Source organism: Mytilus galloprovincialis, chromosome 5, assembly GCF_965363235.1.
Source record: "Mytilus galloprovincialis chromosome 5, xbMytGall1.hap1.1, whole genome shotgun sequence".
Taxonomy (NCBI): Eukaryota; Metazoa; Mollusca; class Bivalvia; order Mytilida; family Mytilidae; genus Mytilus; species Mytilus galloprovincialis.
In genome coordinates this window covers 41,408,332-41,421,875 of record NC_134842.1, presented here as the reverse complement: position 1 = coordinate 41,421,875, position 13,544 = coordinate 41,408,332, and the positions used below count along the sequence as shown (strand labels likewise).

The 13,544-nt window shown below is 31.6% G+C and overlaps 1 protein-coding gene across 1 annotated transcript; it reads left to right on the top strand.

Moving 5' to 3' along the window:
* The first annotated feature begins 481 nt into the window (after nt 1-481).
* On the top strand, nt 482-11,056 carry LOC143075826 (uncharacterized). Its single transcript, XM_076251405.1, has 8 exons — nt 482-871; nt 3,445-3,597; nt 4,781-4,967; nt 5,752-5,936; nt 6,560-6,808; nt 7,654-7,696; nt 9,887-9,995; nt 10,832-11,056. The coding sequence occupies exons 1-8, from the start codon at nt 488-490 to the stop codon at nt 11,031-11,033; spliced, it is 1,512 nt and encodes a 503-aa protein (XP_076107520.1). The 5' UTR covers nt 482-487; the 3' UTR covers nt 11,034-11,056.
* The last annotated feature ends 2,488 nt before the right edge of the window (nt 11,057-13,544 follow it).

Below are 13,544 nucleotides of genomic sequence, written 5' to 3'. Positions count from 1 at the left end.
AATCCCCTCCAACACATGATAAATTGATTTTTTGATTGATTGATTGATTGGTTTGGTTGGTTGGTTGGGTGATATAATAATTAAAACCATGTGTTAAAGTCCCTCGAAACATGTGGAAAAGAAACAAATTCTATCTTGAACCCCTTATTAAACCGATTGGTAAGTTGATTCGTTGCTTGATGTTAGATCGATTGGTTGATTGATTATTTTATCGATTGATTGATTGATTGATTGATTGAATGTTTGCATGGCACTCTCTATATGAGAGACAAAAGACGTTACGTTCATTTTCTGACCGGACTGCGTTTTTGTACATCCCTCGCTCCCAATGGGACAGCCTCAAAATTTTCTAATAAAAAAAAATCCTTTCATCTTCCTTTTTAAAAAAAAATCTCAATTTCATTTTAGTTTATTTGCTTAAATATAAACATGATAAATGTATACAGACTTCATATTTATATTTATTGCTTATAGAATAGCATCAGCAATGACGAATGAACAGTTGTTTGTTGATGAACCTGATTTTACCAACGATGACTTGATTCTTAACCTTCCAAACAATCCAAATAGCATAAATAATTCTACAACATTTTGTACATGTGAGGACCAGGCTGGTAGTACCAATTCACTCGATGATTTCAACATCCTACAATGTAACTTGACGGAAAGTACTGAGTTTTGCTCTAGTTCGCAACAGTCCGGAAATCAGATCAACTCTTATTCTACTTCCTGTACCATATCTAAACGTAAACGGCGTTCTCTAGATCACTCTAGGTTAGTTCGGCGAAGCACAACTGATACAGATGACAGTGATGATGTAACTGAGTCTCAACCTCTTGTTTTTGATGAAGACATCAACAGTACAGATGTGGTAATGAACTATACCAGTCAACAAAAGAAAGATACACGACTTTGAAATAAAATTTATCAAAAAGTATTAAATATAAAGCAAAATGAGATACACAATTTAAAAAAACTTTCATTTGCAATGTATGCACATGTGTTAATGAAAATCAAAACTTGTCGGAAAGTATCTAAATTCCGTGTGAACGATTATAGGGTGGAAATTAGTTTTGCGGAAAGTTGAAAAAAAATCGACACGTAATTTTCTAAGTACTAAATAAAGTTTCAAATTTGTTTAAAACTATTCAATATGCTTATCAAGTTGTATTTCATGTTGTAACTAATGGGTTAAAATATTGTTTTTTTCAAATTTTTGGCGAAATTTTTTTTTTTTTTGAAATCTTAAAAAAATGGAAAATTTTTTTTTTTATTTTTGTCTCAAATCAATGCTTTAGATATGAAAAAAACACACAGTAAATTTGGAACCTTTCGGATTAGTTTTAAGATTGTGACCGCTTTTTGAATAACGCTTTACACATACTGTCTATGGTAAATCAGTTGATAATGTATACATTTTAACGATTTCTCGTGGGGCCGAACTTTGCTTAACAAATAAACGAGGAAACTGTATAATTTTTAAAAACAATTTGATGGCAAACATTGTCTTTACCTTTAAATGAGAGGTTGGCATCATTAGTTGGAATTTCTGTTTTTCAAATTGTCGTTTTATGTAAATTTTGTAAAAAAAAAAAAAAATCGCCAAAAAACGTCACGAAAGCAAAAACATATTTTTTTTTTACGGATTTATATTTCCATAATGATTAAGTATTACTACCTTCAATATTGGTCCTATAAACGGAAAACTTTATCTTTAATTTGAAAAAAAGTCTTGTATCGTTTCTTTTGTTGACTAGTATATAATACTACCTGTTTTGTATGCTCAGCTTATATTCAAACGGACGAAATTGACTGATCGTCAACAATTCCCATCTTTTGTATATAGAATAAGATAGAAATATATATTTGGATTTAAGAAGATACTATGAATTATAAAGACTATCTTCTTTTTAAACTTGTTAGTTTTTTTTATTATTGTTGGACCGTTTGCTGTAAGCAAGAGACAAAAAATATCAGCACTGGCTTTATCTTTGAGCCGTAGCACTTATATTCCTTATGATACCTTGTTGATCACAAATTGTGAAAAGATATCACAAGGACCATAACAGCTATGATTACACAGCTCAGCTTGCTCCACGATATCAATATAAACTCGTGAATTATAAGACAGGAAGACACAAGAACGCACTCAATAACCTGTTCCTACCCGTTGGCCCCTGCGTACGACAATGATATATTTATTCGAAAATTTATAAAGAAATATCATATAGATTTATCACAATCGAACATTATGCAAATCTTTGGACCAAATATAAAAAAAGGCGATGTGGCAAGGTTGCAAATTAGACAACTATCCACAAAAGTTCAAATGAAGGGGATGTAAGTATTATAGGTAACCGTATCAGCTTCATGAGAAAACCCCATGCGTATGGGCAATACAAGACCCCGACACAAAACATATGAACCATTTAATTTTTAAAAATATGTTTTTCAAAAGTATACATTGCTAAGGTTATCAATAAGTAGTCGTTCACTTTAATATTAGATGAAAGATATAGTGTATATATTTTTTTTAGCGGAATACATTTGAAACTAGTTTTTGTTCCTGTATAGAAGTACTGTTCACTTGTAATTGACATGTTTTAGTTTAGAATATCTCTTTCACAGTATTATTGTCATACACGATAAAAATTGCTCTAATCTAAATCTATAATAATTAACTTTACATCTGACAGTGTTTTTTGCGTTCATTTTTTACCATACATAGTTTCCCTTTCAGAAATTATCTTCTTTTAAATGGTTGTTATTGATATTGACGGTTCAAGAAACAAAATTACGTCATCTATTCTATGTTAATTTGACGCCATCAAGTGTTAGTTGACCGTTCTCATAATAAAAAATGTAAAAAATATGTTTGACAGATAACCACAAATATATCCCATTTGTCGTTGCGTACAATTTATATTCGGTCCTTTCTCTCTGAATTCTAACATTACTTGACGTAACAGTTGAAAACCAATGTGTTACGGTTCGGGATGTTTAACTTTTAGTTGTTTTTTTTAAATTGATTTATTGTTTATTCTTTCGATGTCTTTCTTCTTATTATTTTACTGTGATGTTGAGAGTTCCTTGTATACTAAATACATGTAATTGCTGTCCCCAAGTATCTTTTAATTTGTTTTACACTGACAAATGAGGCTATTTACAACATATAATGGTGTCTAATGTTGTTCAGGGTAGTGTTTGGGATAATACCTATGTAAATTTAGATTGTAAACCATTTTTCTACTGTCTTATATTGTCACGCAAATAAATATAAGCATAGGCGGAACAGATCATATGACTGAGTTAAGAATGTTATATTGTGTAAAGAAATATAATGCAGGTCGAAATCCTAGGGAACATTGAATTTTAAAGGTCATGACTGTTAAACTGAGGTGCAGCCTAAGTTAATGACACTAATTCCTTAAATCCTTTCTGTAGATCTCTCAAACCTTTAGAAACGGATGGACTGCAGACATAGCTTATCAAACATGCCAAGAAGCTTTGACAACAGCAATTCCGTCTGATGTTTACAGTGATTTTGTTGAGGTGGATGTGGAAAATTTCATAAAGTCATGTGTGTCAGATATTGAGGTAGGTCTTATGAAATAATTACTGCAAATTAACATACTTGTAATTTAAATTTTTTTTAATAGACCACATAAACCACACAGCGGCAGGCGAATACTGCAATAATCTGGATTTTAATATAATATTAAAATGTGTGACATTATAGCAAAACAAACATTTTGTATCCATTTGAAAGTCCCTCTGTCGACAAGCCTAATTATCAGAAATGCACACAAACAGTGCTGGATGAATAATGTGCTTTTATTATTCTAAAAGCAAAACAAAAGGGGATTGTTCGTATCATCCAAGGACTTAAGTGTGATTATTGCCGGAATATACATGGCAAATGTTTGTATACAATATTTTTTTTGTGTTTTTTCTTCAGAAGTTTATCAGACCTTAACACGAGTTCTTCGAGCATTACAGAATGTCTGTGCAACATTCATTACATTTTTTTTAACTTAATTTTCTAGATTGTACTACAAGCAAATGAGACAAACATATAAACGTATTACTCCTCATTTATACTGATCATGAGAAACAGGGTCAATAAGTATTCTGTTCGTGAACCTCCCCCCCCCCCCCCCCCCCCTTTCCTCTTATTTGCTTCTTGTCAATGCGGGTATTAAGCGTTTTTGTATTACAAAAGAAAAACTATTGTATTCGTTTTTATTTGTGTCTTTAATTATACAGAACTGATCACCTTTTAGTACCTTCTATTGTTGGCAGGGTTTAACTATTTTATTTTTATTGTTTCTTTTTATTATCATTTTATTCTGAACTAAGAAGCTGCATCGTCACCTTGGTATCGTCCGCCTTTTATATGGACAAATGATTATGAGAAATTTCAATATCTTTAAATCAGATGCTAAAATTGTCAAGTATATGTTTAAACTGTCCCTTCAAACACATAACTTTTTGTGCTAATGCGGCGTAAAGCAACCAACAATCAATCAATCAATCAAACACAGAAAGATGCAATTTAATTTTATTTTTTTGTTTTATTATCATTATTATGATGAATATTTAAAATCTAATACGGTAAAATTGTTATATCGGAGAGAGTATTGTTGAAAATATTCGATAATGAATGTTTTGAAACATTCTATATTTTAAGCTGAAATGTTGTGAAACCTTCATAGGAAATTATTTTTTTATAGTTAATCTATGATTCACGAATATGTCGAGTTGTATTAATATATTGTAGGTTACTGGAGACAAGTCTTTTTTAACAGATACTATCAATGCCATGGCAACGAATATCATGACGGAAATCTCTAGAAATGAATCACTTTTCATTGTGAACACAACTGATGGTTCACAGACAATTCTTGAGCAAATTACTAGCAAATTATGTATAAACAACTGTAGTAATAACGGCATCTGTGTTTCAGGTATACATTATGTTTCAAATATCATTAACATATGTGTTTTCAAATTATTCGGTTTTCTTCTTTCAAGTTTTCATGAGGGTCAAAGGAAGACGATCCCTCATGTTTTCTATCGAGAAAAAAAAACAACCTATAAGTCGAGAAAAAGAAAATATCATGATCAAAAAGTAAACTGACAAAAAAACAAACTACAGACTACACAGAAGACAAACATATGTTCAACAAGGAAACTATATTTTGATTATAATGGAGTGCAAAGACATTTTCAGGAATGAATATATAAAAAATAGATTATTGGACACATTAATTTCTGATAAAATTAAGGAAGAACAGTACCCTCTCTCGCGATGATACGGTGAAACATAACTGTATCTCATTTGTTTCGTTTATCCAACTGCAGTTATGATTATAACATAATGTTCAAATAGTGAATTTAAAACAGCTCTGGCAGTTCTCGTCATTTACTCTTAACACAAGATATACACGATACATGCAACAGATTCCAAATACATTATGAGTCATTAAGTCATTTCGTAAACAAGGAGTTCAACCAATAATAGCCATATTTCCTTTTTGTATATTTTGTTAATTAATTAGATATATGAAGATGTGGTATGAGTGCCAATTCAACAACTCTCCATCCAAGTAACAATTTATAAAAGTAAACCATTATAGGTCAAGGTACAACCTTCAACATGGAGTCTTGTCTCACAACGAACTGCAATATACAAAGGGCCCCAAAAATTACTACTGTAAAACGTCTATATTAAGTTTATAATTTCTTTAGGTCAGTGTGAGTGTTCAGATGGATATATTGGTGATGACTGTTCAAGAGTCACGTCAACACCCCCTGTCAACATAAGTCTGCCAGCTGGAGGTTTATGTACTACAACTACACGTGCATGCAAAAAGACTAATATCTATGGCGATTTTTTGTCAATGGAAGTTTGGTATAAGATCCGATATTTTAAGGTACTTCGTCAACTTATATCTATATATAATTCTTTCTCTAACTTTCAACTATGCATATTGTTTGAGACCCTTTATGCTTTTAATATTCAAACATTTCTACCTCTCAGTACAAAATCGATTTAGATGTTTTGATATTTAATTTTGATACATTCATTTTTACTTAGCAATATTTAAAATGAGTATCCTAATTTACAGAATATTCAATCAAATGTGCCTGTCCCAAGTAATGAACCTGTCAATGTATATGACAAATGATCAATTTAAAGTTAACAATTCATCAACAATCTTGCTCAGAATTAATATTGATACAATTCCAGTAATAACTGAGTTGAAGACAAACAACGCAAGCATTTAACCCTTTCATACTTTTGCAATTAACCAGTATTCAACATGCTCAACTTAATGTGTTTTCATTTTATTCCAATGCATTTGCTCTTCTTAAGTATACTGTTTGTTTTTGTTCCTTTTTTATATCTAGGTTTCCATTCGTTTTGATTCATTTGTTTTTATTGACTCATATTAAGGCGAAATGCACTTCTGGCTTCAAACTATAAACTTTGTACCTTCGATATGTTTTATATTATCAGTTCGTTATCATAAATGATATATACTATTAATTGTAGGTATTGGATAACTCTAAATTGTACGAATCAAATTGGGAAATTTACAAGGCTCAGTATAGAAATATGTTTATGGTAACCGTCGACCTAGATGTATCACGGAAAACTCGTTCAGCCTCTGGAAATAAAATGGCAGAAGGGTATGAGATTACACTATCGAACGACGAAACCAACTTTGGGGATGAAGTTACTATCATTATTTATGATGATGGATGTTTTTCATGCAATAGATCTATGACATGTGTTTCATTGGTAACTATAAAATTCTTATTATACTTAATGTAATAGCGAGATAAATGACGCATGTTACTTGTATTAGTTGAAAAAAATATAAATATATTACTCTGAAAAAATACCAAACCAATATTGAGAACATCATACTAAAATGTTCAACTAAATCATGTTCAATGATTACAATATAATGTTTAATCAATGTATATCATATTGTTCAATATGCTGTTATCAAGTAGTGTGTTTACCATACACGTCATGTCATGTACATAACTATTTTGGTTGTATGCATCTGTTTATATATATCATGATGGTATGGTACTAATCCATAACGGGAGGGATAGTGCTTGGTTTTCATATGATAAAGATATATACCTTTGGTGTGTGTTTGATTATTTTACATTGTATAGACGCATGTGGAGAGATGAGATTGCACGATACTTTTTTTTTAACCCCGCAGCATTGTTGGAGCCTGTCAAAAGTCAGGATTTCATATAAAAAAAAACATTATAAAAGTTCATTTATTCGTTTTTTAGTTTAGTGTGACGTCCATTTTCACTTAACTATTCACATTTTGTTTATGACAGGCTGAATTCTGCCTTCGGGCGGGATTTTGTTGAAGACCAATTGGTGTCACTCGTTTTTTTTTTCTCTGGTCGGGTTGATGTCTCTTTGACACTTTCCTCATTTCCTTTTCAATTTTGTATTGAACTAATTTTAATTATGTTAAGATCCGCTTGCATATATGTATATACATAAAAATACATTTGTTGAAATGGGGCCCAACGAATTATTTTGAAACTTAGTTAGATATACTATAAACATTTAATATGAATAATGGATTGTAAATAAAAAATGTATTGCAGGACGTCTGTGAATCATCAATAGAGAAAAATGAAAATAACAAAGGTAACTAACAAATCAAAATAGTAAAGCACATAGTCATGTAAAAGTATGTGTGGGTAATATGTCAACTACACAACAACCAAACGATTGATATCCGCAACATGACATCTAGCAGTCGACATTTAAGATTTGGCTAGTTGGTCATTTTCAAAAATAATGCATTCAAATAATATTCGTTTGGGGAAAAACTACCTTAAACAAAGAAAAGGGTAAGCAATATGTGTTATATACATTTACTAAATGTGCACCACTTATTGCGGACCTGTTTTTTGTATTGCTATGAGTTACAATTTATGACAAAAATAAGCAAAGACCAATCGAAACAACATCTGATAAACAAATTTAATAATACTTTTAGATATTTGAATGATATTATGGCTCTCAATAATGACGGCTTCAGTATGTATATTAAAGAAATTTATCCTGTTGAACTTACTTTTAAAAAAGCTAACACTAACAATGACCACTGCCCTTTCCTCGATCTTGATATCTATATCACAAACGGAAAGCTAGATACTAAAATGTATGATAAAAGAGATGATTTTTCATTTCCTATCGTTACTTATCCATTTTTAGATGGTGACGTTCCCTTGTCACCATCTTACGGTGTTTATATATTTCAACTTGTACGATTCGCTCGTGTATGTAACAATGTTTTAGATTTTAACGAGAGAAATGTATGTATTACTGAAAAATTATTACACCAGGGTTTTCGATATCACAAACTAGTCAAAACATTTACTAAATTTTATCATCGGTATAAGGACATCATTCGCAAATATAGCTCAACATGCAGACTTCTTATACGTTCAGGTATTTCACATCCAATTTTTTATGGAAATATTCTTTATAAAGCACAAAGGTGTCAGTATTCACCTCAAAAACTAACAAAACCTTTGAATAGACCTATTAAGAAGGAACATAGTTACGTTACTGTTGTCAGGTCATTAAAGAATACATATTTTGGCGTTAATATTGATTCACTTATAGGGTCTTTGCATCGGAACTAAACACATTTATTCAAAAACCAGTTGTTGGTTATGTTCTTCTCATATATGTTATGATGGTATGATACTAAACCCCTAACGGGAAGGATTGTGCCTGATGTTCATATGATGAAATCATAATCTTTTAGTCAGTTTAATTGAAGTCTGGAGCTGGCATGTCAGTCAACTGCTAGTATTCTGTTGTTATTTATGTATTGTTGTCATTTTCTTTATTTTCTTTGGTTACATCTTCTGACATCAGTTGAACTGAATTTTTATGTGCGTATTGTTATGCGTTTACCTTTCTACATTGGCTAGAGGTATAGGGGGGGGGTTAAACCTCACAAACATGTTTAACCCCGCCGCATTTTTGCGCCTGTCCCAAGTCAGGAGCCTCTGGCCTTTGTTAGTCTTGTATTATTTTAATTTTAGTTTCTTGTGTACAATTTGGAAATTAGTATGGCGTTCATTATCACTGAACTAGTATATATTTGTTTAGGGACCAGCTGAAAGACGCCTCCGGGTGCGGGAATTTCTCGCTAAATTGAAGACCTGTTGGTGACCTTCTGCTGTTGTTTTTTGCTATGGTCGGGTTGTTGTCTCTTTGGCACATTCCCCATTTCCATTCTCAATTTTACTAAATATCTCTACTAATACGTTATTCTAAATATAAATCAATAAAAAGGAAAATCACAAAAATACTTATCTCTCAGATAAATTCAATATGTTCAAAACGTATAGTCTCTAATCAAAGGGTAAACTCAAAGCTCAATCACATCAAACGAATGGACAACATATGTAATATTCTTAATTCAGTACCGGCATTATCCTATGTAGAAATGGTGGATTACACCTGGTTTTATAGCTAGCTAAATCTCTCACTTGTAAGACATTCGTATACAATTTATCATATTGACAATGATATGTGAACAAATCAAAACAGACATAATAGGTAAAAATGTGTAAAAAGTCTTAATCACTATAAAAACAAACAAATAGGTAAACAAACATTTACCATGACACAAAAACGCAATGAGGGCATGCATACATACAGAGCCACGTCATATGTAAAAAGAAACACAAAACATAAAAAAGGCATAAAGAGAAAGCACATCAGCAAAAATAAATGACAAGAATGCGAATAAAATTTCATAAAACAATAATGACGGGATGTATAAGAACATTTTTTCATATTTTGTCCTTAAAGATAGCAACAAGACCACTATAGCACTAGCTTCATCTTTTGGTGGGATTGGTGTGTTTGTGTGTTTGATAGCTTTATTATTCTACTTAAAGCACAAAAAAGGTGATGAAAAGTAAGTGTGTTTTTATATATTTTGTTACTTACAATTTGACTTTCGACACTAGTACTGGCAGTTCGTACGTGTTTTTAGGTATTTTTTTTTATTATTGTTTATTCAATTACCTAGTAAGGAGATGTGGTATGCTTGCTGATGGAACCAAACAGAGGAAATATACGCAATATTATTTCATCTAATCACTTTAAATACCTTCTTTAAAGTATAGTATGCTATGATTGTAACTGCTCACCAATCACTATCTAACATAAATGTGATACATTAAAAACTAGATGACGACAACAACAGACAAAGACTGAATAACAAGTTATATAATTGGCGCATGCCATTTAAGAATGAGACGAGATTTAAAATGTCTGTACTGGTATTACACTTGTACAACAACAAAAATATAGTGTGAGAACCAGTTATAGATGAATTTCATATTCAGTACAGCCAGAAAAACAAAGTAATCTGAAGACAAAATATACAATACACCGATATAAGAGTACATGAAAGCTAGCCCAAAGCGTTTTTTTTCCACTTCTGAATGTTTGTATTTGTGTGTGTTCATGATAAAATACTGTCATAGTTTTTTTTAGTATATATGCTATCATTTTTTTATTATTCATAACTACCAAACCTTCCTTCCGCTCTTCAACTGAAACGAATAGTATGGGTTTATAGAATTAATTTCATAGGATCTGTAAATAACGAAAAACGTGTTTATTTTATTGGGAAGGAAAGATTGGTTTCGTTTGATATTTGTAATTCCTTTATTATGTGTACATTTTTGTAAATAGCCAATACTGTATATTTACAAAACTGACTGTGTGTATTTATTATTTGTACAGGACAAAAGTTGGTGTTTACACTGACAGCAACACCGACAGTGATAAGAAGGTGGGCAAAGATATGTTGTCAAATGGGATCAAGACATTTAAAGAAAATTCTATCAGCGATCTCGATCTTTACTTTGAAGACGGCGGAGAAGCATCAATTTACATTTATGAGAAACAGCTACCACCACAAAATCATTTCATTAACAATATATAAATTTTAAGAAAATAGGATCATTATGGATTTCTTTATGACTTTTGTCTCAAAATTAATATACTAAAGTATGTTGTATTGATACTTCCAGAGTCAAACGAAAATTTGTAAGACAGTTCTATACCATCTGTGCTTGCAAAGAGTTCTCTCCACCCTTGGCGGATTAAGCCAACACTATTTGCCATCTATCAGTAGATAAAAGTCACGCCCATTCCAAATACATTATTCTTGACCAATAGTAGCCCTTGAACTCTTTAATTTGGAGGCAAAAACACGGTAGCGTCTAGATTATTCATACTTTGTAAAGCAAGAAACAAAAATATACGTTGACATTCATGCATTTGTGCAAGAAACATACACAGGAACTTCTATTAGTTGATTAAAACATTCAAATTGTCACTAACTATAGTCGTATGTTTTGGGATGTAAAGACTTGTTGCACAATAACCACGTGGCAATTGTTTACATACACTTTCTACATTTACACGTGATCATGTTATAGGCGCTTCTTGATTGGATGCAGCGAGTTCTGACTGCAACCAATATAAATCATAACCTTGTGTCTCCGAAATTCTATCTCAATCCATCAAGGGTGGAGAGGAGGAGAGTGGATCGTAACCCTTAGCTAGCGAAGATGGTTCTATAAATGTATAAAACGTTTATACTCTATTACTTCTTATTTTAATTTAACAACCAACTGATTTGATTCTAGTGCTCTCCTTAATACGTAAAGTCAGTCTGACGTTTCAAATTATTGTAATTAGTTTTTCATGTTTATTTCAAACTATTTAAAAACAACTGAAAGGAAGTAGTTGCACTTGACTCAGGCTATACTTATACATTGTGGAGTATATCGTTTTGAGAAATAGTTTGAGACGAAATTAAAAATATCACAAAAGCAATGTAATATTTGTCTGAAGGAAAATAATATAACTGAAAAAATTCTCCCAGTTGAAAATCATCTCTTCTCAATTCTTGGCAAACAAATAAAGTTGCATAATGACAAAATCATATCGTGGGGTTCAACTAAATTTGATAGTTTAGTATTAGAGACGTTACTGTTCGTATGCTCTTTGTACAAGATCAGCTGCTCTAGACATCTTTAGATTATATGAATTAATATAATTACAAAGGAGTAGGTTCAGTAAGACCCCTTTTTGGCCCCATAATATAGCAGTTTCACAAAATTGTTAAAATGTAAACCTTTAGTTATTTATTGGACAGTAGAATGCTTCTGCTACACAAATATGGGCTGTTTTTGACAATACAATGCACATATATCCGGTACTAGCACCATTAAGTCATGTTAAAATTCTGAAATCCTCATAATTCTAGCATTTTAGTTAAATTGTAGACGGTTTTCGTGTAAAACGAAAGTGGCCGCATTCGTGTTCATCCTTATGATAATACATAACATATATAAAGGTTGAGGATGAACACGGATGCGGCCACTTTCATTTTTACCAAAAACCATCTGAAAAGTGACATTTTTCGGCATATTAGGTAGATTTTTCATATTTGAGCTTGAATCGGATCGTTTTTAATGACTAGATCTGTTAAAATCTTTCACATAAACTAATTAATTCAAATAAAATAGACACTTAAGTGTTTAAAAAGTGGTCAAAATCTTTCGTCAGATGAACCTGAAATTTGAGGCCAAAATCGGTCCTTACCGGACCTACTCCTTTATAAATTTTGACTAATGTGATTCGTTAAAAAAAATAGCCGTTAAATTATATTTGCAAAGGTCATTTGAAAACGGTGGATAGAAAAGTGATTGTGCATGGTTATTTTGGGAATTTCTAAAACCCGATATATATATTTTGTGACAACAACTTATTTTGATGTCTAAAAATATCTGAACAGTTTAAAAGATCGAAAACCGAGAATTAAATGCACTGACGATTTCGATACAAGTATGATTTCAAATCATTAATATATAAATTGTAGCTTTTGCATAAAGTAGATACATGATAAATCAAACGATATCGACCTTTGACTTCGTCCTCAGTCGATACACTCATTTAATGTCAATATATCTTTGTATCGACCTCATACAAAGGTTTAAATTGTATAATATCACTTCATTTACATGCTATATAACCGAGCGTTAATAAATCATCATATTGAACAATGCAAATATCAGGATAAATGTGTGCAGTGTAGTATCTGATGATTTGATGGTAGATTGGTTTAAGAACTATAAATGTATTAACAACTGTTTGAACATGTATACTGTATACAGTACTTGCAACCTTAGGCGTTACTGTTTGACGTGAACTTGACTGATCGGTGAATGATCGGTGACGGATGTTTGACTGATCGATGAGTGATCGGTGATCGGTGACCCATAGGATCCGTCAGATAAGTCAAATAACCTATGTAAGAGTTACCCTGACAACTGTCACCGATCGATCAGTAAATTAAATTTATGCACGGATCGGACGGATACGTATATATTTAAAATTTTCATGTAAACCGAGCTCCACAGTGTTTACAATCGATGAACGCGGA

Excerpts from the sequence above, each read along its gene's own strand:
- LOC143075826 (XM_076251405.1), top strand. The coding sequence starts at position 488 with ATGACGAATGAACAGTTGTTTGTTGATGAACCTGATTTTACCAACGAT. Across the intron at positions 3,598-4,780 it reads CATGTGTGTCAGATATTGAG|GTTACTGGAGACAAGTCTTT; the intron begins GTAGGTCTTATG and ends AATATATTGTAG. Across the intron at positions 9,996-10,831 it reads CACAAAAAAGGTGATGAAAA|GACAAAAGTTGGTGTTTACA; the intron begins GTAAGTGTGTTT and ends TTATTTGTACAG.